Here is a 25,253-nt window from a genome sequence, read left to right as displayed (position 1 = left end):
ATCTCTTTATTCTGCATGTATCCTTTTTCTTGTGGATGGAAAGACAAAAGAAACCTGAGTTGTACATAATTAGCCTTATTGGTACATCAGGATCCTGTGCTTTGTGACCCGTTCAGTTATTTTCATCTTAATGTCTCTGTTTTGACCTTCTGAGTGATGATGACTAATTTAGAGCCTATCACTACGTAGTCAGGGTTGGTTTTACCCATACCTTGCTGTGCAGTTACTGATACTGACTTTTATTTACCACTTCATTTTCCAGTCACTCAGCGTAATGTATTTCTGCAAATGTTCTGTAAGATTTAGTCTTAAGTGCTTGAGTAGCTTTGATCAAACTGTTTTGTCTTCTCCAGTTTGGACTGGTTTTGAAAAACATAAATCCTGACAGAGGTTGCTGTAAGATGATTCTCTGCTTCAGTGAAAATGATTTATTCCTTGTCCTTGTGTGTTAGCTAAGACAACCTCTTCTTATCCCCAAACAACTCATCTTCCTTTGAGTCTTTAAAGATATCTAATCAGAAACTTCCACGCATGTGAATGGTCTTACTGATGTGACTTCTTCATTTACATGTCCCCAGAGTTATGGGTGTCAGACAAGCCTGTGGGCATGATTTAGCAGGACAGTGTTGTGAAAAATAAAAAAGAGGCAAAAATCCCGTAAACTAACAGCTAAAAACCAACCGAAAATTATGTTCCTCCTTGATGCATTATTTTAAGGGCTTATTGATTACAATTATAGGTGTGGTAAGCTTTGGCATACCTAGCATGACCAAATATGACATTACCTTATAATGGATAGGTAGTGCTAAAAATTATGTGACATCAGTCTGTGATAGTAAACTAGGTAGAACTTGGTAGCAGATTAAAATTAGTATTTCAGAGATTGAGTGGGAAAGAGAAACTTTCAGATGAAAAAACTTCAGTCCTAAAAATGAACCTGTTACTTTTGTTCTCAAGTATAAACTCATTAAAAGGTAGCACTGTATAAACACTACCTTAACATTTATATTCACTGTATCCCTTGCAGTTGTTATAGTTCCAGTAGGTACCTGTAACAAGTGGAATGGTATTAAGTGGCAACTGTTTTGTGGTTTTTTTTTTCTTTCTTCTCTAGTTGCCAAATAGACTGGAAAAAAGGGAAGAATGTTACTTTGAAAACCATTAAGAAGAAGCAGAAACATAAGGGTCGTGGAACAGTTAGAACCGTGACCAAAACTGTTTCTAATGATTCTTTCTTCAACTTCTTTAGTCCTCCTGAAGGTAAACTCAATATTAGTTTATCTACCTTAACTTTAGATGTATTATGTATATTATGTACTTCACTCACTTTCTTTTTTTTTTTTTTGTGCAGTTCCTGAAAGTGGAGACCTGGTAAGTTCTCTTTTTAAAATAAGGGGGTAAAGGGGAAACACCAGTAAAAGAATTCATGCTTTATATACAAACTGTTTGTTGAAATTGTTTGGGAATTTCTTAAACAACTCCAGTTTTAATTGTTTCTATATTTAGCTGAGAATACTTGTGATGAATAGTAGGTATTTGAGTTTTCTTTATTAGAAGGAGTATTTGTAGAATTGGATGGTAGAGTTCAGTTTAGTAAACTGTAACAGCTTATCCTTCCTGAAAGCTACCTTGCGAATTGTTAACAGTTGTACAAATATAGTGGTCTTTGTTATTAGCCTTTGGTCTAATGGGTGGTGTAAGTCTCTCCCTTTGGGTATTGTTTGGATGATCTTCTCTAATGGCTGCATGTATCTGGTTTATGTTTTATGCTGTTAAAAATTTCCCAAGATATTAACTCTTTGACGAAGTAGTAAAACAAGAACAGAAAACTGCAAGAGCCTAGTTTTGTGTGCTCACTAGTAGAAAACTGTGGCAATAAGTGATGCTTTTCTAAGGAGAAAAACTACCGAAAACACTTAAGTGCTTTATTATGCAGCTTTAGTGAGAAATCTGATTAAAGCCTGTGGAAGCATGTTGTTAAAACTCTAGTTGGCAGGGACACCAAGAGCTGTGTACTCATATTTTTTTTAAGCATGTTTTAAATTGAAAATGACTTTGCAGATGAGGAACAGCAGAACACTTGGTGTGTAAGCAAAAGAAGTGAAAGCCTGGGACTGGATCAGAGTATTTTTAGGTGTTCAGGTGCTTCACAATGGCTTGCCTAATGAGAATCATGGAGGAGATGCACTGTAGAAATTAGAAGTAGCTTGTAAAATCTCGGGGTAGGCTCACCTGGCTAGTATTTGGTTCTTAATAGTATTGTGTGTATGAATTGAAAATCTATGGGAGGTATTAAACAGTTTTTCTATTTAGAACAAAAGCAAGTTGGGAGTGGGGAAAGAATAAAACTTAAACTCCAGAATTTTGTGTAATTAAGCTTACTGAAGAAGCAATCTCCCCACTGTATAAAGCAGGTAGGCTGTTTAAAGTGTACAACTTGGCTTCACAGTTTCAACTCTATAGAACAAGTCCTGAACCAAATAAGTCAGCACATGGGATTTGTAAAAATCTCACCACATCAAAGTCTGTGCAACTTGTGTCAAAAGTAGTTACCAGCTTATGGTTTAGGAAATAATGTTTTATTTGTATTTTTTTTTTAATGCAGGATGATGATGCTGAGGCAATCCTTGCTGCAGACTTTGAAATAGGCCATTTCTTGCGTGAACGTATAGTTCCCCGATCAGTATTGTACTTCACAGGAGAAGCTATTGAAGATGATGATGAAGATGTAAGTATAATGTTCTTTCAAAACACTAAAAACTTTGAAATAATACTGCTTTGAGACTTCGGGTAATTTCTGACCTACATTGTTGGTATCCTTAGAATGGGATGTATCAACGTTAGTTTCAGCTGAGGTTCCTAGAGTGTTCAGTAAAGAGCAGCACGAAAGTACTTCATCTTTGAAATAGTGACTTCAGAGTTTTGTGGCAGAATTAATGGTAGAAGCTGAACATTTAGAATATGTCTGAGTAGAATTTTCTTTATAAGGCATTCCTAGGATGATGTAACCAATATTTTGGTATAACTATAATGAACTGCCAGAGGAAAAAATCAGTCTGTCTAGCTACTTAAGCTACTCTGTGCTTACAAGTGATACTGGACTACTAAGTTCCTTTGAGATTCAAGCCTGATCCTTTCAGGAGGGCACTTATCATAAAAAATGTTAGCTAAGCACAAAGTATGCCAAAATATTCAAGGCAAGCTCTGCAAAAGCTTGAATTAAGCACTTTAAAGGAGCTAAGCTCAAAAAACAAACCACAAAACCCCAGAACTTTATATGGGTTAATATTTTCTCTCCTCTGCCTCCACATAAACAAGGACAGTTTGATAGTTTGATTTGGCTAAGAGAAATCCAGCCTTAAAATTAATTTTTAAAATGAAAAATGTTAGCCCTCAATCCAAAGCTGTGACTCAAGGAGGAGGAGGGAAGTGACTGACTGTACAGATTGCCTTAGACTTTGAGACACCCTACTGCCCAGAAATGTTACAAGAGTCTAATAAGTTCTTCCAGTGTTGCATGTAAGGAACTCTTAAGGTAGGCAGTTTACCAGAGCATAGCCCGAGAGACTGAATTTTGTTCGTGCTGATGCATAAAGAATTTTTATATCTGTCAGGTATAGGAAGTTCTCTTAGAGTATAATACAATGTAGTCTCTGGCATCTACTTGATTGATTTTGCTCTACTTGAGCCATAAATGACTGCATTTATGACACTATCAAAACCATTTCTTTTCTTTCCTAGTATGATGAGGAAGGTGAAGAGGCAGATGATGAGGTAAGTTAACATAAGGCTTTAACTTAAATGGTTTCCCTTTTGTAGTTTTATGTGGAATAAGAGTAAGAATTCCTTTACTTTTTGAATGCTCTGGACACAAATTTAAGTGTGACTTACGAATGTAACATACAACACATTATTTTGTGGATCTAAGGTGAATATTAAAAAGCAACAAAAAGGCAAGCAAACAAAAGAACCACAAAACACAAACTAACCACCACAAAGCAAATTAAGAGATTGCTTCTTCCATGCTCAGGATCAGAGCATCCCCACACGTAGGAAGTCGAGGAAGGGAGCCAGAAGGCCTGCGTGGTTGAATAGGGATCTGTTGGGTATACTCAAGCAGAAGAGGCGAGTTTACAGGTCATGGAAGCAGGGACTGGCCACTTGGGAGGAATATAAGGCTGCTGTTAGAGGATGCAGGAAGGCAGCTAGGGTAGCCAAGGCCTCCTTAGAATTACAGCTGGCGAGAGGGTTCAAGGACAGCAAGAAGAACTTTTTCAAATACATAGCAGATAAAACTAATACCAGAGGCAATGTAGGCCCACTGATGAATGAGGTGGGTGCCCTGGTGGCAGAAGACACAGAGAAGGCAGAATTGCTGAATGCCTTCTTTGTCTCTGTCTACTCCGCTGGAGGCTGTCCTGGGGAACCCTGTACCCCTGAGACCCCGGATGAAGCCAGGTTAGTGAAGGAGTTTGCTTTAGTCGATGAGGACTGGGTTAGGGAACAATTAAATAGTCTGGACGTCCATAAATCCATGGGTCCAGATGGGATGCATCCGCGGGTGCTGAGGGAGCTGGCTGAAGTCATTGCTAGACCGCTATCCATCATTTTTGCCAAGTCTTGGGAAACAGGAGAGGTGCCCGAGGATTGGAGGAAAGCAAATGTCACTCCAGTCTTCAAAAAGGGCAAGAAGGAGGACCCGGGTAATTATAGACCGGTCAGCCTCACCTCTGTCCCTGGGAAAGTAATGGAACAGCTTATCCTTGGTGTCATCTCAAGGCACATCAGGGATAAGGGGGTCATTAGGGGCAGTCAGGATGGCTTTACAAAGGGTAAGTCATGCTTGACCAACCTCATAGCCTTTTATGAGAATGTAACAAGGTGGATGGATGATGGCAGAGCGGTGGATGTGGTCTACCTTGACTTCAGTAAAGCCTTTGACACAGTCCCTCACAGCATCCTCACAGCTAAATTGAGGAGGTGTGGTCTAGACAATAGAGTAGTGAGGTGGGTTGCAAACTGGCTTAAAGAGAGAAGCCAGAGAGTGGTGGTCAATGGTGCGGAGTCTAGTTGGAGGCCAGTATCTAGTGGAGCGCCTCAGGGGTCAGTACTGGAGCCAATATTATTCAATATATTCATTAATGATTTAGACGAGGGAATTGAGTGTACCATCAGCAAGTTTGCTGATGACACTAAACTGGGAGGAGTGGCTGACACGCCAGAAGGCTGTGCTGCCATCCAGCGGGACCTGGACAGGCTGGAGAGTTGGGCGGGGGATAACCTGATGGAATTTAACAAGGGAAAGTGTAGAGTCCTGCATCTGGGCAGGAACAATCCCAAGTTCCAGTATAGGTTGGGGAATGACCTATTAGAGAGCAGTGTAGGGGAAAGGGACCTGGGGGTCCTGGTCGACAACAGGATGACCATGACCCAGCACTGTGCCCTTGTGGCCAGGAAGGCTAATGGCATCCTTGGGTGTATTACAAGGGGGGTGGTCAGTAGATCGAGAGAGGTCCTCCTTCCCCTCTACTCCACCCTGGTGAGACCCCATCTGGAATATTGTGTCCAGTTCTGGGCCCCTCAGTTCAAGAAGGACAGGGAACTGCTGGAGAGGGTCCAGCGTAGGGCAACAAAGATGATTAAGGGAGTGGAGCATCTCCCTTATGAAGAAAGGCTGAGAGAGCTGGGTCTCTTTAGTTTGGAGGAGACTGAGGGGTGACCTTATTAATGTTTATAAATATATAAAGGGTGAGTGCCACGAGGATGGAGCCAGGCTCTTCTCGGTGGCAAACAATGATAGGACAAGGGGCAATGGGATCAAGCTGGAACACAAGAGGTTCCACTTAAATTTGAGAAAGAACTTCTTCTCAGTGAGGGTAACAGAGCACTGGAACAGGCTACCCAGGGAGGTAGTGGAGTCTCCTTCCCTGGAGACATTCAAAGCCCGCCTGGACACATTCCTGTGCGACCTCACCTAGGCGTTCCTGCTCCAGCAGGGGGATTGGACTAGATGATCTTTTGAGGTCCCTTCCAATCCCAAACATACTGTGATACTGTAAGACAACCCCTAAGGTATCTTGCAAATTAAGTTGCAACTGATGGCAAAAGATGATGTGCTTTGTGGAGGGCAAACTAGTACACTTTGCATAACTTAAAGTAATTAATGTATTAAAGAGTATAATATAATCTTAGTTTTCTTGAAAATGTCTCAGGAAGCTGCATGTGGATAAACTAGAGATATTTGAATGGATGTTTTCTTTCAGGAGGGGGAAGAAGAGGCAGATGAAGAACATGATCCTGAATATGACCCAAAAGTAAGGAATTAAAAAAGCATGTTTGAAGTTTGTGTATGCATATATACACTTAAAATGTAAATCTTGATATTTTTCTTTCTTTTTTAGTATTAGTATTTACTCAATAGTTCATATGATGAGTATGTTTTGGCTGAGGCTGCTTTAGTCCCAGTTCTGACAGACTAGTATTGGTAGAGCAACTCTTTTTTAGAGTTCCTTCTCCAAGAATCATCTTGTGAAAGTAACTTGGCTTTGAGTACTGAATTTAGTCAGGCTTGCTTTTCTATAAACTTGTTATGCAGCAAGTTGCTGCTAATGATTTAAATGTTGTATAATTGTTCTAAGGACATGCAGAGAACTGAGTAATCCAGGTTCAGTTTTTAGGAACATGTCACAAGCTGACTGGCACAAATTTTCCCAGCACAGTACAAAACAGAGGCTGTTTCAGGGTAGATAACAGCAAGCCTTTTATTGCTTGAGGTAGCAGGAGTCAAGGTTCAGGAATGCATCTACAGCCAAGTACTAAAATGTGAACAGCCAAGAACAACTGGCAGCTTTCTTACTGCATGGGAAGGACACATGTCAGGTTGGGAAAAGTGATTGATTGCGAGCCACTCAATTCATAGCTTTTTTTTTCCTGGCTGAGGGAAAGACATGTTTAGCTAGCTGAAAGCATCTGATGGTGGTAGGTGAAAGTGTCAGTCATGAAGAGAGAGTCTGTGTGAACTAAAGATGTCTGCTGCAAAATACTCTTGTGATTTCAGAAGAGGCAGTATTATTTTTCAGTAGGAATGGTTTGAGCTACAAAGTACTGTTAAAAGAATCACATAATCTTAGCGTTGTATCTAGAAAGATGTGTAGGGTACAGAACTATTTTTCAAAATGTACAACCTGTTGGTGAGGTTTCCTCTGCTATAGTGTATTCAAATTGCTTCCTATCAAGAATACTTTGGAATCAAAATTAAAAATCTCCAAGATGGACTTCTTATTTCCACTATTTCAGGTTGCTTTTTGAGGCTAAACAGAACTGAGAAAGGGCAAGACTGTACACTCAGTTTTGGAGAGAACTGCCAAAGGGCTAGAGACAGTAGTGGTACAATAGTGTATTGACACAAAAATAAATAGTTGTAAGCTGATCACAGACTGAAAGACAGCTGAATTTATTAAAGCACTGCACTCCTAGAACAGCTATTCAGACCAAGATAGTGGAGTAAAACTTGCAACTCAACTCTGTCCCCAAAAATTCTTTTCCTTAAATTGCATATTTCTGTGAGATATTGTTGCTTGTCTGTTTCAGTATAACAGAAGAAATTTTCCACGTTAGGGTTTTCTAACAACTGGACTTTATTGCAAAAGACATTTCCGGAGTGTTAGGAATGTACCATGATTTGGTGTTTCATTACATTGCTCTACAGGGGCTTCTGGAGTAAGGTTGTGCCCTTGTTGCTGACCACACAAAGTTTATTTTGCCTCAAACTGCAGAAAGCATGGATACTTCTGAGCTGGGTGGTTTTTTACTGTGTGCAACTTTCCTTCTCCTTTTTCCAGTTTTAGTGTCTTTCAGAGTATCCCACCACACTTAATTCTGAACTGTTTTTTGTTCTGGATAATAGCCATGCACTAACAAAGCCAAAATAAATGCAGTGTGGCTGTTGCCACATCCAAAGGCAGCAGTGTTACTAATACGAAGCAATTACTTTAAGGGAAAAGATGATGGAAGAACGTGAATACTGGAACTTGAGAAAGCATGCTTAGCAATATTAATAGTTCTTTCAAAACACTATCTTTAAACTGATATTTCCTCTTTTCTCAACAGAAGGATCAAAACCCAGCAGAATGCAAGCAGCAGTGAAGCAGTGTGTATGTGGCCTTGAGGATTACCTGCACTGTAATAGCCTAAACACAACTATTAGTTACTTACAGCCTTATGTTTTGTATCTTGGTAGAAATAAGTAACCAATTTGTTAAAAAAAAAAAAATCAAACACATAAGAACCAGTTTAAAATGTAGGTTCAATCTACCTAGCATTTTAACAGTATAATTTTCTGCCAATATGTAGAATGCAGTAAATCCCCTAAAGCATGAATGTTAATTCATTGCTACATAGTTTGGTTCTTGTGAAGTCTTTGTCATGTAGCTATTAGACTGCAGCTGTGAAGATTATCAGAACTGTTAACTGAGACCAATATTTCTTTAGAGAAAACTCTCTCCTGAAGAACCAACCAAAGTATTTTTCAGCCCAGTAGTCTGAATGGGTTTAAGTCTGCTTGCACTAGCTGTGCCTTCATTACCTTGTTATAGAAATGGCAGTGACTTGTACTAACTAGGAGATGATGATGCATTTTGAATTTGACTACTTGAGAAGACTAGTATAACTTGTTTAATTTCCAATGAGACCACATTAAACGTTCATAACTGTCAGCTTGTTTATGCTATGGGTTTTGTATTTTATGTGACATAGTGATCTACAAAAGAAACCTAGTCATCATATTAAGGTTATTGTTTACCACTGGGGTGTGAATAAAACCTAGTATTTTCAAAAGCTAGTCTTGTTTTATTATGATGTGTGTATCTGCATGTGTGAACTAGTAAGGCATATCTTTCATGCTGCAGTTCACTTTTTACTGGAAATAAAAGTTGAGTTACTGAAAAGTAAATTGCGCAGCATTTTGAAACAAAGAAAATAGTTTGTGAAGTTTGATCCATACTTTCCACTGGCAGTGTGATACTTGTGAATCTGAGCTAGAATTTTGGTGATTGGTCATTGCTGCCATTTTGGAGAAGACAAGTTTTTAGAAGTGGGGCTAGATCTGGTAAAGGACTTCAGTATTGCTGCACCTGACTCTGAAGCACTGGTTATTAGTGTGAAATGTGGAGCCAAGAAAGGTGCCTTGAATTTCCAGTCCTTGTAAATAGGGCTTGGTTGTCCTGAACAAAATTTGCTGTGCAGCAGCATAAGGAAGTGCTAGAAAACTTGGCTGTATTCTAGTCACTGTATCAAACATCTGCAGAGGAGGAAATAAACCCCAAGGAATTTGTTTCTCCTCATCTAATATTCTTTTCACTGTGCTTATGCTTGTATGTTCTGGTTCATACTTCTTCCATATTGGATGTTCATTGTCAGTTGATACGTATGGGGTAGATCTTTCTTATGCTCCTGAGTTGTGGATTGAATGTGCTCAGCTTGAAACTATGAACTTGAAGTCTTCCACTGGAGTTTTCCCAGTCACTAAGGTACTGCTATACTCTATGCAGTCTTGTCCTTCACATAACTGTAGAAGTTCTGGTCTTTTAAGCAAGTACCCAGATAACTTTTTGAAGTATGAAAAGGTCCAGCCTAGCCATGGATCTATTTCTACAGTAGCTACCTTTTTTTCCACTGATATACTGACTTAGCCATAGAGGGTTAAAGGTTTGAAAAGAGCAGGGCAAGCAGGAGTCAACAGCCATGTGAGGATGGAGCTGGTGGAAGAATGTCCAACATGTCTCTTGCTTGGAGGGTAAGTAATAGAAAATATGGCTTATCCCAAGTGCCCTTCAGAATCCTCATGCCCCCTTAGAGGAAGGTGGCTTAGTGTGCTCTGACTAAACTGTGTGTTTTGTTTGTGTTTGGTTTTTTCCTTATTCCTTGAACATTTAAATACCACACTTCATTCTGAAATGAAGGCTTCATCTTTCTCTCCAGATATTTATGGATTTAAGGGCAAGGAGCTCTTGTTATCTATAGTTGTATATAAAACAATACAGTCAAAGCTGTGCTCTTAGGTAAACCATACATCATAGCACAGTAATGAAAGGTTATCATCACATTGTCTGGTAGCTGTGTCTTAAAGTAGATACAGTTGTGTGCTTGTGCTGACATAAATCCTGACATAAAATGCTTATCCTTTGAAGCACTGACCTTGTCAGGTGTTTGTGTATCACTCTGTCTCTTTTGTGAATGTTTTCCAGGATGAAGTTTAAATTTGAACTTCAGGACACGCAGAAATCAAACTGGTGACATGTTATGAGCTTGAGCAGTCAGTTGGGGGGCTTTGGGGTTCATACTTCAGGACATGAAAAGTATCTGAAGTCCTTACTTAGATCTAGCCCACTTTTACTAACAGCATCTGGCAACTGTATCTTAAAAAGAGAAAGCTCCATTAAAAGTTGTCCAATGAATTTCAGAAGTTGCTATTCTAAGGAAATTGTGTTTGTGTTTTGATTGCTTTTTCATTAATATCTTCATACCCTACAATGGGCTACCATATTTGAAAAGAGGAGTTGGTAGATGTCAAAGCTCACCTGCAGTCTGCAAGATCCAGAGCCATGAATTTGTCTCCATCAGTGGATTTTGCTAAGCTTCTCTCTAGGTTGGCTTGCTAGTTCTTGTGCTCTCCAGACTGCGGCAAAAGGAAGGACATAATCATATAAATGGTGGTGCCATTTCTTATGACATCAGTTAAATAAAGACTGTTTTGGTGCTCAACGTAGTTTTGTGATCAACACTCTTGTTTAGCAATTCTGAAAGGCAGTATGTAGCAGGAACATTAAACATTCAACATTGATTGGAGTTTTGTGACTCATTCTTTTCACTTACGGATTTATACGAGCTGTAGAGAAACTCCTCATTTAATATTAGAGAAATTACCTTGTTAACAAGTTCAGTCTAGGAAAATGTGTCACTGAAATAAGATTTCTTGGTCAGTTGTTGAAGTACTGCACCAGAGTTTAAGGTTGGTGTAAATGGTACCTTCTGTCTAGTTTTGATTGCTGTATTGAAGGGAGAATTATCTTAAGGAAAAAATGGGGGGTTGGTGAGGAAAGAGGCGGGAGAATTAAGTGAGACTTTAGGTGAGAGGGAAGGGCGCTTGAAGCTTGAGCTTGATGGGTGGGGATGCATCTTGGTAATTCTACACTTTCAGCAGTATTGACAGTGCTCTTCAATGTTTTGGAAGGCATCTATCTCTGATGTGCAAGGGACTTTGGAAAAGCCAGGCAGGAGCAGCTGCAATGCCAATAGCCTGAGTTTCTTTGTAGAATCATAGAATCATTTTGGTTGTAAGAGGCCCTCAAGATCATCAAGTCCAGCTGTTAACCTAACACTGGAACTAAACCATCTCCCCAAGAACCTCATCTGCATGTCTTTAAATACCCCCAGGGATGGTGACTCCACCGCTTCCCTGGGCAACCTGTTCCAATGCCTGACAACACTTTCCACAAAGAAATTTTTCCTAATAACCAATCTAAACCTCCCCTGGTGCAACTTGAGGCCAGTTTCCCTTGTCCTATCGCTTGCTACTTGGCAGAAGAGACCAACACCCTCCGTGCTACACCCTCCTTTTAGGTAGGTGTAGAGAGCCATAAGGCCTCCCCTCAGCCTCCTTTTCTCCAGGCTAAACAGCCCCAGTTCCCTCAGCTGCTCCTCATCAGACTTGTGCTCCAGATCCTTCACCAGCTTTGTTGCCCTTCTGTGAACTCTCTCCAGCACCTCAGTGTCTTGTAGTGAGGGGCCCAAAACTGAACACAGGATTTGAGGTGGGGCCTCACCAGTGCTGAGTAGAGGAAGATGATCACTTCCCTTGTCGTGCTGGCCACACTATTCCTGATACAAGCCAGGATGCTGTTGGCCAAAAACTGCTGGCTCATGTTCAGCTGGCTGTTTTAACACCCACAGGTTCTTTTCCTCCAGGCAGCTTTCTAGCCACTCTTCCCTGAGCCTGTAGTGCTGCCTGGGATTGTTGTGACCCAAGTGCAAGACCCAGCACTTGGCCTTGTTAAACCTCATACAACTGGCCTCAGCCCAACTATCTAACTGGTCCAGATCCCTCTCTATGACCTTCTTACCCTCCAGCAGATCAACACTCCCACACAGCTTGGTGTCATCTGCAAACTTACTGAGGCTGCACTCAACCCCCTCATCATTGATAAAGATAAAAGTTCATTTGGTACTGCTGTGGGTTATAGAGAATGCTAAGGCAATGGACCATGCTTTTGATTTTGTTATTGTAAATCTTCCATCTATTTATGCCTGATGTACTCTGGAGTATATACACGTATTAGTGAGATGGATTTTTAAAAGTGAAAGTCTGCCTCCCAATGCTCAGTGCTTCAGTGTTCTGTCAGCAGCAAGCTCCAGTGAAACTCCTGGCAGATGGTAAAGATCAACAAAATGCTTTAAGAAGGAACCACTTATTGTCTAATGACTAATATAACGTATTGTAACACATCTCTGTCACATATTTCTCAGTCCTTGGTTATTTTTTTTTTCCTTCAGTCCAGCAATGACCATTTTATATGTCCTTTAAGTTTCCCTTTTAAGCTTTCGTTTTAGCCACTTCTCAGTAATGGAAGAAATGATGATGTTTAAGGGTTGTCACTCAAGATACGTTTAGCATCCCTTTGAAACTCATAGTTGATAGCTGGTGTCAAGCTGCTGTCTGCAGGTTCATTACCCAGGAGAACACTAGTAAAATTATGGGCCTTTTAGTCTTTCATGGTGGTTTCCCAAAACAATATTTCAGGGTTTAAAATGAATAGTTTAATTACCCTTACTATAATTACTTTTTAATTAAGCTTACACATACAAAATTTTGACAACTTTAAGTTAGGGAGCTCATGATACAGGAGACCAGTGTATTTAACAACCGTATGTTTCTGTTAACTGTATCAACTTTGAATATGGAAAAGGAAAAAAATCAGTAAGGAATAAATGGACTTAAGATGTAGAGACTTCATCAGAGTTGTTTTTTCCAGGTTGTAGTATTTCAGGTTCGACAGTAGGAGGCATCTGCACATCAGATATTTCTGGAGGAACAGATGCAGAATCTGCACAGTATTTAGTGAAACCTTAATAAAGGCAGCAGATATGGAACACTTAATATAATTGTAGTTGCTTAAATACATATTTAAAGAGAAGTGAAGTAAAATCTCAGTGGGATATGTAGTGTGCTTAATGGTGCTGAATGTGTTTTCTCAAAATGCTAATGGAAGAAACTTTTCTGGCAGTTCAGTTTTGATCTCCAGTCTAGGAGAATGAAGTTTGTTATCCTTTATTGGCAAATTCTGCACAACTAAATTGGAATATCTTATTCTTTTACCATGAAACTCTAAGCATTTCATCTTACCCTAGTCTAGGCTTTCCCTGATCTGGTGGTTTTGGTCAAATGTAGTGTATTTTAAACAGCTGTTAATATTTGTTTGCTTTACAGAGCACAAGTTTAAATGGATGCTTTGCATGTTTACTTGTCATCACATGCTGAGATGAATTTCACCAGGAATAAAGCATTAGCAGAGCGTGTCTATCGATGTTTAAAATTGGGTTAAAAATCTGACATTCAACACTTCACAGAAGTTTATGCCGTGGAATGGTGAAGTAGAATAAATTTAGAATTTAGTCAGTTTCTCCTGTATATTTGATGAAAATATTTGGTCTTCCACACTAGTCTCACCTTTTTTTTTTCCTTTGATCAATTATTAATTACTATTAGCATTGAGAGCAAGTGAAAAATTTCACATTAAATTATATATAGATTTTGTTAATGTTCTTAATTGTTACAGTACAGTGTTCAGGAGGATAAAAGTTCTCAAATGCTTCTTACAGAATAATGTGTGTGACTCCAGGCTCTCAGGCTGGTTTCCATCCTACTGGTTAGTGCATTTACTTGGAATCAAATAGTTATTCACTGACACCAATGGAGCAGCAACCACGATTGTACAGGTGAATGACTAGAAATTAGTCTTCTGTAGGTTTAGTTCGATGTCCTATGGCTTACATTAATTCAATATTTTAATATATTTTGATATACATGAATACATTTTAACTCGTTTGTTTTAGTTTGACGATTTCAAAATCAAGTCTCTTCTCATGTGACACAATCAGGAGTGAAGATGTAGATGCAAAACACATCGGGTGAAGAGGCAGGAGATTCTCTTAAGTCCTCAAGCCGTGTGTGAGGCTCCTTGGATGTGCACCAGCAGCTGAAGATGTAGATATTTGTGCTGGGGAATTTAGGCTCAAATGGCAGTGGACAATGGCAAATGGTGTTCAGATGTTTTGGAAACTAGCATGTATGCCTGATAAATAGGTGTGAGATGGTTGTGAGAATGAACTGTATCTTAATAGCATATATATTAACTTCACAGAAGGGATTAGTCTTTAGATAAATGGATGTTTAAGATATTAAATCTTTTTTTTTGTTCAGTTTGTGACTAGCAAGTTGCCTCTACTGATTTGAATGTCTTCAGTTATGTCAGGAAAGGTAAAACAGCTAAATAATTTTAATTGCCATCGTTACCTAAATTTTTTACCTCTCAATAATTTATCAAAATTAACTCTGAACTTTAAGAGGAAAAGAATATGAGAGGAAATACTTTTTAAAATGTTATCAGAGATAAACTCCATAAAACCTATCATTGATTAATTGATTTTTTTTTTTCTTTCAATGTGCTCTCACTGACCAGTGCAATCTGCTTCCCAGCTGCCAAGATTGCAGTGAGGTGTGTGGGTTTTTTTAGGGGGGGGGTGTGGTGTTTTTTTTTAAATGGCTGTGTTAAATGCACATTAGAAAAATAGTGCTCTCACCCATAGTATGAACCTTCCAGCATTCAGCTGACATGGGCATTGTCAGACACATTCAGTTATGTGGGCTTTTGATTTAGGTCTAATACATCAAAGGACTTTAAAGTGACCTAAGGTTAATATTAAACTGTTTGTTTTCTACTCGAGTAAATGAATTCAAAAGCTAACCTCAGGGGAGAATCCAAACAGTAAGCAAATGTGTGACAACAAAGCCAAATAACAAGAAAAATGCTCTTAGGTCTTTGCCAGTTTGGTTTTGTTTGTGAGTTGGGGATATTGTTTTTTTTTTTTTTTTTTTTTTTCCTAGTCTACTTTTCAAATTTCCAAGCAGTAAGGCTCTAGTGTTTCCTTTTGGAAGCCATATAGATACTTGCTTTCTTACACATTACTCAAACTGCTGCAGAGAGTAAATATGTGTTTTATGTGTAAAGAAGAAGCTGCTTCTCCCCAGCACAGCCGAGAGCAATGCAAAAGTGTAGGGATAAAGCTGCCCTCCTAGGCTGTGTTTCAGTCTCTTTCCTTAATTTTATGGAGCGATGATCGTTTAAGTATCGGGGTATTGCTGAAAATTGCACCGGTTTTATTGGCCTTGAATGAAAAACAAAAGGGGCTCCTTTGCCGTTTTTCCCCGGGTGAGGAAGGCTGAGGAAATTTGTTCCGATCAATACTGCTGAAATAGCAAATGAGCGCTATCAAGTGTCTGAATCGTCACTTTAATCCCTGAATTCGCCTTTCGTCGTTACCTACAGCGGTGAAACCCTTCCCGCGGCACCGTCCTGCTCCGTCTTTGCCATCGCGCTTTAGGCGGAGCGGCGGGATGCCGGGGGCAGGCGGTGATGCCCGCCGCTGAGCGCAGGGGCGGCGGGGCAGGAGGAGCTGCCCCCGGGAGCGCAGCCCCCAGTTCGGCGGGGCGGGCTGGGCCGGGAGGGGCAGCCGCTCCCCTCCGCTGCGCACCGCGGCCGCGCCGTCGGGCTTCCCCGCTGCCGGCGGGAGGAGCCGCCCGTTCGTTCCGCTGGGTGTCACTCGGGGGTGGGAGAGGCGCCTTCAAAAGCCGAGGGGAGGGAAGGATCCGCCGCCCCAACCGCCCGCACCGGCAGCGCGCCCGCCGCAGACCGCCACGCCGCGGTACGGGCGGCAGCCGCTCCGCTTCCTGCGGGTCGGGGCGCTCCCGGCCCTCCGCCTCGGAGCCGGCGCGGGGCGGAGAGTCATCGGCTGGTGCCGGCTGCCCCCCGACCCCAGCCCCTGCGGGCGGCGACTCCTGGCCCCGCCGGCCCATGCGAGAAGGATGCTGGAGAGCGGCTGTAAGGCGGTGAAGGAGGGGGTGCTGGAGAAGAGGAGCGACGGGCTCCTGCAGCTCTGGAAGAAGAAGCGCTGCATCCTCACCGAAGAGGGGCTGCTCCTCATCCCCCCCAAGCAGCAGTCGCCGCCACCGCAGCAGCAGCAGCAGCCGCCGTCGCTGCCGGCCGAGCCGGCGGCCAAGATCAAGGAGCTTCACTTCTCCAACATGAAGACGGTGGACTGCGTGGAGCGGAAGGGCAAGTACGTGTACTTCACGGTAGTGATGGCCGAGGGGAAAGAGATCGACTTTCGGTGCGCGCAGGAGCACGGCTGGAACGCGGCGATCACGCTGCAGATGGTGCAGTACAAGAACCGCCAAGCCATCCTCGCCGTCCGCTCCACCCGCCAGAAGCAGCAGCACCTGGCGCAGCCCCACGGCCCGCGCCTCCGCAGCGCCTCCAGCTCCGCCTAGCACAGGTAGGGCCGCCGCTCCGCTCTTGCCCCGGGCACCGGCTCAGCCCCTGCTCCCGGGGCCCGCTCCGCTCCTGCCCGCGGTGCCCGTTCCGCCCCTGCCCCGGGGCCGCACTCCCCGCCCGGCGCCGGCCCCGCGGGTGTCCCGGGCTGGACCCGGCCCTGGCCCCGCAGCAGCGGGAAGAACCCGCTCCGGGCACCGCTGCTTCAACTCACCGGGTGCCCTTTGTGCTGTGCTGTCTTATTGCAGGTTAAGTTAACGAAGCGCTTCGGGGAAGCGGGACTGAGAGCGTTCGTTGCGGACGTACTTCAGTTTGGTCAAAAACTGGGCAGACGCCGGAGATGCAGGTAGACTGGAGACAAGCGGTGCAACAACCTGAACCCCAGCTAGCTGCTGCTGCTGCTTTGCCGCCCTCGGTGCCGAGAAGCATTTCAAATCTATTATTTATGAACCTTGGAAAGGATTCTTTGGTGTGATGAGACTTCGAGGAGACATGATGTACTGTAACTTTATTTTAATGTATTTTATTTTATTTATTAGGGTTGGTTGTTCAGGTTTTTTGTTTTTTAAAGGCTTGTTTGCAAGACATTTCTGAATGTAGGCTGTATACAACAAGCAAAAGAAAAAACAGCGTGTACATTAGCCCCTAAAGAAACTAAAAAAAATTGGTTAGTTCAGCCATGTGCGAGTTGACAACGGAGTTTTTCATTTTTACCTGAAATACACTGTATAACGCTAATATGGAAAGTGTAATGTGTGGTTTGGAATTTGACTGAAGCCCATGCTGCATATAAAAACTCTTCCCTTTAACGAGAATATCAAATACATTCTGGGTTTTAAATTATTAGCTTTTTAAATATACGCATGGTGGAAGATGATAAAATCTTATGCAATCTTGGTTGTTCAAAAAGTAATGCTGATTGTTATTCTGAGATCAAAAACCATTGTTTTAAGGTATGAGTGGAAGGGAATCTGACCAACTTATTTTGTGATGCAGGAGTCGCACTTGGACTCCACTTACCCATTTGATGTGCTTGCTCCTAGGCTGAAGAGCCAGAGCTGAGCTGCGCTTAGGAGCATTTCTTAGTGTTTGAGTTCAGGGCTCCCTCTTCACGGTTGTTTTTCACATGGGCTGAGCTCTTGGCCTTTGTTGAAATTTTGTTGGAGATTTTTAAATGTCTTGCATTAAAGTAGCCCCTAGTTTAAAAAACGTCTGATCTACGTCTTAGCATGCAAAGGGATTATTTTGGTCACAGTTTTCGTAAGCTGAAAGTTGCTCTCTAGCTGAGACAAACTAGATTAATTTCGGTGTTTAGCAGTGTCAGATGTTGGGAAGGATGTGCAGTCTCGCCTTGAAAAATGTTGACGAAGCCATGAAGTTGGAAAACAAAGGGCTAATTGCACAGCTGGTGTGTCTTCCTCTGCCTCTTAAAAGTCAGTGGGAGTTTGGCTGTGGATGCTGGTGAGAGCAGGATGGAGCTGTTGCCCCACGACAGCGGAAGGAGCCAGGCCAATGTGCTTTCTAGGACAGGGCCCTCCAGGTGATGGACCATTTTGGGTTGTGTGCTGCTACAGCTCCGGTTCTCCGGTTTGAAGTAAGCGGGGCGGTTGTAAGCGGGACTGAGCGATATGGCCCGTTATCTCTGGTTCAAGGTGAAAAGTTGCAGCTGAGGAGCTATTTATTTTAACTAGTATGATGAGGAGAGTTGCTTTTGGCCCCTTTACAAGTGACATGAATGTAAACAAAAATCTTTTTAGCCATACATCCAGGACTTTGCTGTTCGCTTAACTGAGGTGTAGCTTGACTGTGAAAGCCCCTGCATTCTTGATTCAAGCTGTTTCTGTAAGCGTTTAAAGTGAAAGACTGAAGTGACACTCAAAGGAAGATCTCAGAATTGGCTACTGTATTTGACAGTCTCTTCCTCTTCACCCTAAGCTAAGCTTAGTCCTGTAAGGAATAAGTCGAGATCTCTTTTACGCCTCCTCTTTTGTTCCTTGCCTCCAGGTCTTGGGATTGCATACTAGACATGCAAAACATATCATGGTGCAGAATTAAAGCCCAGACCTCACTGGTCCTCTGTGCTCCCAAGCTTTTCTTTCCAATCTGGCCCTTGACAAGGCTGCATGACAGGCTTGGAATGGTAGATTACAGCTGTCCTAACGAAGTTATTACTTTGAGACTAATCAAAATCGAAGGTGGCCTGCATCTTCTAGGATTAGATTCGCTGTCTTGGCAATCATAATAGCCAATTTCCACATCTCTGTATATCTGCCATTATCATTCCGCTAATGCTTGGATGTTAGAGCTGCAAGGGGATTCTCTAATGAGCTAGTCAAAGACTCACAAAATAGACTGTAATTTGTAATTTGGCTCCTCTCTTTAGAGTCATTAATTACAGTTTACTGAGTAACTAATCCACCTTTTCAGATATACAGATGTATCGCTGATATCTCACCTACTAAAATACGTTTTAGCCTACTGAAAGATAAATGTAATTGATGAAAATTAATTCCTGTGTGATCAGAGACACACGTATTTCTCGAGGAGAGGCAGATATTCCTGCCCTCAGTGGATGCAAGCCCCTGAATGCCACAAAAGTCTATGGATCTAGCCTGAAGCTAATTTTTTTTTTTATTTTTTGCTGCTCTTCTGGAAGTATTTGTGCTTTGAAAATGAAAGATGACAAATTTAGTAATATAATTGACATTAAGGTTTGAAGAAACAGCTTTCACTTGAATTTGTTGTTCTTCTTCACCAGTTCAAGGTCAATGTTCCACTTTCACCTCATGTTTCTCGTTTTAAGTTGGCCTGAAGGATGCTCTCAAAACCATTTGGACAGATACATTTAAACAAACTTTTGCCAGTTGTCATTGCGTGCTGCGTCACCTTTTTAGAAACATTGGTGTCAAGCCAAACTCTTAGCGTGAGAGATGGTCACGTCACAAAATCCACCTTGAGTTGTCCCTGTGCCTGCAGCCTGAGCTGGTGGGGTGGGTGTAAGGATCAAACCTCCCCCGGTTGCCTCTGGGACGGTCTCCTGGAAACCAAATGGGAACAAATTGGCTGGGGTCCCCTGGGGACAATCAGACCGTGTGGCTCATGCCATGTCAGTATAAATAAGGCTGAATTGTCTGATGTGGACAATCCGACAACTTTCTCACGCTCTGAATTCCCTGATTTTTTAATTTTATTTTATTTTTACCAATAGTAATTTTAGACCAAGAAATCGTTTGATGTTATAAATGAGGCAGTTCTGGGCTTTTTTTGGTTTGTTCCTGTACTACTGTATAATCTTTATTGGAGCTACTTGGTTAAATACTGTCTGGTAAGCAATGGCTATGAAAGTAGGTCCAGCAGATTGTGCTCCATCTTATTGGAGCTTTGAAAGAAAAGTTGTGCTGTCTTTCCCCTTACAAAAATTAAAATAATTTAAAAAAAAATTAAAAAGCCAAAACCATGACAGCATATGGCTGAAATAAATTAATTAGAGAATAAGAAAAATTCCAATAAAACACACACAGGCAAATGCTTGGTATAGTTAAGAAAATTGTGGACAGTCATTTCCTAAAGAGGTAAAAAATAATACATATCTTAATTTTAAAAAAAAAGTGATCAAGAGGCAGACTCAGCAAGAAAATTCAAGCTGTGGTGACTGAGAAAATTGGAGGAAAAGGAAGATCAAGTGGATGTTTTCTCTGTGACATCCCGAAGTATTTCCTCTTTTTTAAGGTTCATGATATGCAAATGCCAGCTTCTAAATTATAGCTGCAGTGATATACCAAATGTTTTCTAGCATATCCTGTTGTGAGCAGAAGTATCAGCGTCATCACAAAAAATATGTGTGTAAATATGACTCATAAATGATTTCTGAGAGATGTGATTTATTTTTCATATTTTTCAAGATGCATTCCATTTCAAATAAAGAGGTATCTATTGAAAGAGCGCTCAGTATTTTGGAGGAATGGTTGTTTGGTGGGTTATCTGTTATGATTAAAGCCTGAACAAAGCTTTTGCAATGTCTGAAGCTCAGTTTAAGGGCCTAAGAGGAACATGTAGATCCCTTCCAAAGGAAAGACTCCCTTAGATGCTCTGTGTAATCTTTACATGTAGCACAATTATGGGGCTCAGAGTCCTCAGTTTTGCTTCTTGCTGTGTGTGATGTGTGAGCAACCACACAGAGTCCTACAAATTTCAGTAATACTCAGCCTGGTCTCACAGTACACATAGAATATATATTTGGGACACAGATTTCAGGCTTATAATCTTTACCTGTGAATGGTGTGACATTAGGAATCGAAAATGAAGCATTAAATGTGCCTTGTATCTCTTTTTCTTTCATGTATTTGAAGCACTGTGATTGAATGTCAAGTAAACTGTAAGTAGTCCAGAAAGAACACCCCCACCCTTTGGCATATCCTCCAACCCATTCTCTTCTAGCTTTGTGGGAAAACAAATGAGGTACGACAAGAAGAATGTGTGATGACTTCTACCGCTTTGGGTCTCTACAGAACTTCAGCCGTTTGGATGCCTTGAAATGCCCTGAGGTATATTTGTACTGCAGTAGGTCCTTATTTTTGAGTACCTTCCAAAAGTGTATTCACTTTAGTGGCATGATGTACATTAACATGGACTTACTAGTGCTGTTTGCCTTCACTGGAGAGATATCAGTAACCTCTTTCATAAGCAGGCTGTTGCTATAACAAGTACAAGTTCTCTTTGCAATAGTAAACATCCAAAATACAGGCATTTGGACCTAATACTTGGTACACAAACCATGGCTTAAAGACCTTACCTCTCAGAAGTGCTTTGGAAAGCCAATTAAGCATCTGTAGATCCATTGTCTATTCAAGGGTTCACCGTTGATTACAGATTTTAGAGATGTCCCGTATGAGCTTTCAATAACGGTGATGAATAAGTATCTTTCTGAGGACATAAATATAGTAGAACAAGAATTTAATAGTTTGTAATTGTTTCTGCTTCTGCATTGATGGTGATCTCTTTATAAAGGTGCATTGAAAACATTTTTCTCCACTGTAAGTTCTAATTAAGAGGATATAAAATAAGGCTGCTCACATATTCATGGCACATATGAAATGGTCCTAGAAATTGGGCTATTATTTTCCTAGTGGGGAGTATTGTCTCAATAGGGTTTTCTTAAAAGTTATTTCTCATCTAAAGTAGGATAGGAAGAACGCTGAAACTCAAGGATCTATGCGCAAGGTACAGAGATCAAATCTGGACCTGAATCAGAGTCCATTGAAGTCAAGAGGAGTTTTTCCAGACTTAAGACAGATTTTGACCTTTTGCAAAAACAGTGGCTATTTCTCTTTTTCTGTTTAGAAAAGCCAGGAACAAAACCCCAGAATCTGGACCTCTGCCCATAATCTGTGCCAGCAGTGATGGTGTGTGATTAGGATAGCACTGACATTCTGACCTTTCATCTTACCCAGTGACATGAGGGGGATAGGAAGAAGATGAAATAAAACCTATGTTTTCAGAGAAAAATAAAATAAGAAATGAGACCAATCTAAATGTCTTCTCTCATATCTGAAATGAAATCTAGACCACAACTGTCTCTTGCAGTTTCATTAAATTCACAGCACAGCTGAAACGGAACAATTTTCTTTGTAATTGAACCCAAAACAGAACTAAACCAAAGCTGCCTGTTTCTAAGCAGGAGCATCTCAGTCCTTCCTAGAAAGTGTCTAAACGACTTCCCTCACCTAAACATGCCTCTTTTTTAAATCAACTGTGTGAAGACCACAAACGTAATTTTTAAAAAAAAAAAAAAAGCTTATTTCAAATTTATAAAGTTATGAAGAGTATTATGAGTGTTTGTGATAATGTTTTTTGTCTTTTCACTGAGGCATTTTTGATGTGTGAGGTAAGGACCTTGGAAACACCGTATAGCAGTTACATGCTGCTCACAGCATTACTTCATGCCTTCTGCTCTGAAGATGGGCAGGACAGAAGATGGTGACTTTGGTCCTGCTAAAAGATGAACACCCTGAAGTTGTCCTGACACCCAAAGGACCTGGGAGCTGCTTGGGACCTCACAATGGGGCTCAGTCACCTATGGCGTCTTGGCCTAATGCTACACACTTAATTTACAAGGAAAGGGGCATCAGGTCCTGAGTGACGCACTGGGAAATGAGGTTGTATTGCTGGCTGGCACCCACCTGAAGCCCCTGCTCTGCATCAGCAGCCTCGTTTGATTGCAACACCTGCAAGCTTTCCTTAGGAGACTCGTAGGGAAAACTAGAGGTGAGACTTCTGTGCTGAAGTCCTTGGGATTTTTTTTTTTCTAGGAAAACATCAAAACAGACACATTTACCCCAGTATAGACTCATCATAGACACTTTAAATTGGCCATCTTTACCTCCCTTCCAAGTCATTCTGCTAGATGACTCCACCAATGCCAGCCATCACTGCAGGGAAATGTTTGTTTGGATGGGAGTTTGAACTACATTTTGTGTAAAATTGTACTATGACAACAGTGGATTTCACATAAACAAATTTTTTATTGACCCTACTTCATAATCTGTCTCTTGCAATAGTTTGTGAATATAGCCACAGTAGGTGAAATGAACCAGTAAATACATATAGAATGACTACCCATTACAATGAAGCACGCAGAGATCTGTGGTCAGTAGAGTATTTTAAATGAGACAATTTACCCCATGTTTTGTAAGGCTTCCAGCAAGATGAGGAAATCACTGCTTTTGTTTTTAAGATCTTGTCAGTGTTTCGTAAATAATTCTGATATTTATGACCATACATATGGCTTTGATTATAACTTGCAGGAGGCTCAAGAATTGGGTCATATACTGTTTAAGAGAGGATTATTCCACTAACTGTTATTTTTGATAGGATTTGTCGCTTAGCTTTGGGATATTTTGCACCCACTGCCGTTTACAAAGGTGAAAGTACAGCGTGTAGTAGCAGCACTAAACCTGCGACTTCAATGGAGAACAAATCCAGCCTGTTCTTGGCTTGGGTGCCAGAGCCAGGGTCCTTTGAGGGAACGGCTCTCCTTCATGTTGCTGTGTGCTTTGGACCCGGGCCTGGGGACGATAACTCCCTGTACCGGCGATAGCACCTCTCTGCAAGGCTCTCAGCCCACTTGGATATCATATCTCTGTTTTGGAGAAGAGGAAACTCGGGACCGGAGAGCCTGTGTCGCCTGCCCAAGGTCGTGCCTTGGGAGCTGGAGAGCAGCATCGCCTGTAAGCAGGGTCCCCATCCCTGCGTGAGAAATGCTGCCTGTCGCAGCAGAGGCTGTGTCGTTTCTGTGCTTCGTAGGGGACCTTCCTTAGAGCCAACTGCAAATGCAGTGTCCAAGTCAGTGCCACAGGTCCTCGGATGGAGACCCAAATGAGTGACTATACCCTGCCAGGTAAGTTCCAGCCTTAAAAAATCGTCGTGTTGCAGCTATTTGTCCAGTGGAGATAAGAGCAATACAAAGTACTGAGGTTTCACGTGGGACTTAGCTGAGTCTTTGGATGACTTCAGATTATTACTAGGCATTGTGCGAACAGCATACTAGGAGTGAAGGGATCTGCAAGTTATTGCCCATTTCCGGAGCCATTAAGATCCTCTATTTACTGCGGATTACAAGGACAAAGAGAGGTTATCAGCCCACTAATAACTTGAAAGGACTGTATAGATATGAACCCACATTAATGCAGCTTTTCCAGCCTGCTAACTGCTTTAAATAAAACACACGGAGAAAAAAAATAAGAAGGGATAATTTTCTTTTCTCTACCATTATACTATCACTTGACCATTTCACTCAGAAATAATGAGTTTTGAGAGAAATCCTTTTGGACAGAAATCCTTGTCCCAGTTACATGTTTTTCCAATACCAGGAAAAAAACCTAATTGATGCAAAGGGCTGTAGTAGCTCACAGACAACCAGCTTCTCCTAACCTGCTGCTGGGGGCTGATGGAGCTGTGTGAGTCTATGTGAGTTTCACAGCAGCCCGTTAAACCATCTGTGAAGCTGAAGACTCCTCCACACCCTTTCCTGTGCCAGCGGTAACTACAATATGCAGGTGACCTTGGCTACCAGCTTTTCTTGTACACAGATGAAGATGAGAAATATTACTCCATTATTTTAAAAGTCAGACTTGAAGTGGAAAAGCTATTTCTTCATTGGCTTTTTTTGGCAGCTGCCACGACTCTTAGCCAGTCATGGAGTGGTGCCTCCAACTGGGTTAGATGTGTACTGGCTGCTTTTTTCATTTTTATCATGGATTGTTAATATTTCCTGTTCCACTAAGCCACGTTTCCCTGGTACTCATTCCTAGTGCTTGGCTCCTAAACAAAGTCACAGCTCTTGTCACAAGGCAGCGGGCTGCGTACTTATCCCTTGCGCGAGTGATGACTGATGGCTCACCAGTAGGGAAGTAACGCTGACAGCTCTGCTCCCGGGCAGCGAATTGTCAGCATTCCTCACCAGGGCACCCAGCTGGCCTGGGAAAAGGCTGCTGTTTGGCAGGGGGGCCTCTAAAATAGGCTGCCTGTCCTTCCAGAGTGAAGGAAGATGGAGAGTGATGGTCGGTCGATTTCTTTCTGAGCGGAGGTGGAATTGGACATGTGAAGCTACAGAGCCCAAAGCGACTGGTACAATTCTGCAGGCACAAGCTG

At 41.7% G+C, this 25,253-nt stretch overlaps 2 protein-coding genes across 2 annotated transcripts in view; both read left to right on the top strand.

Moving 5' to 3' along the window:
• The window catches only part of NAP1L1 (nucleosome assembly protein 1 like 1), a 38,385-nt gene extending 29,550 nt beyond the window's left edge, over positions 1–8,835 (top strand). The window contains exons 10-15 of the mRNA XM_065838007.2: positions 1,115–1,260; positions 1,352–1,371; positions 2,606–2,728; positions 3,742–3,774; positions 6,264–6,314; positions 8,110–8,835. Of these exons, the coding sequence (XP_065694079.1) occupies positions 1,115–1,260; positions 1,352–1,371; positions 2,606–2,728; positions 3,742–3,774; positions 6,264–6,314; positions 8,110–8,145 (409 nt within the window). The 3' untranslated portion in view covers positions 8,146–8,835. The remainder of the gene's footprint in view (positions 1–1,114; positions 1,261–1,351; positions 1,372–2,605; positions 2,729–3,741; positions 3,775–6,263; positions 6,315–8,109) is intronic.
• Positions 8,836–9,775: 940 nt separating this feature from the next.
• Positions 9,776–20,546, top strand: PHLDA1 (pleckstrin homology like domain family A member 1). The gene is made up of 3 exons (XM_065835902.2): positions 9,776–9,793; positions 15,710–16,608; positions 16,853–20,546. The coding sequence occupies exons 1-2, from the start codon at positions 9,776–9,778 to the stop codon at positions 16,601–16,603; spliced, it is 912 nt and encodes a 303-aa protein (XP_065691974.1). The 3' UTR covers positions 16,604–16,608; positions 16,853–20,546.
• Positions 20,547–25,253: the final 4,707 nt, after the last annotated feature.

Source organism: Patagioenas fasciata, chromosome 1 (assembly GCF_037038585.1).
Source record: "Patagioenas fasciata isolate bPatFas1 chromosome 1, bPatFas1.hap1, whole genome shotgun sequence".
Taxonomy (NCBI): domain Eukaryota; kingdom Metazoa; phylum Chordata; class Aves; order Columbiformes; family Columbidae; genus Patagioenas; species Patagioenas fasciata.
Note: the sequence above shows the minus strand (reverse complement) of the source record. Positions and strands in the feature narration are given on the sequence as shown.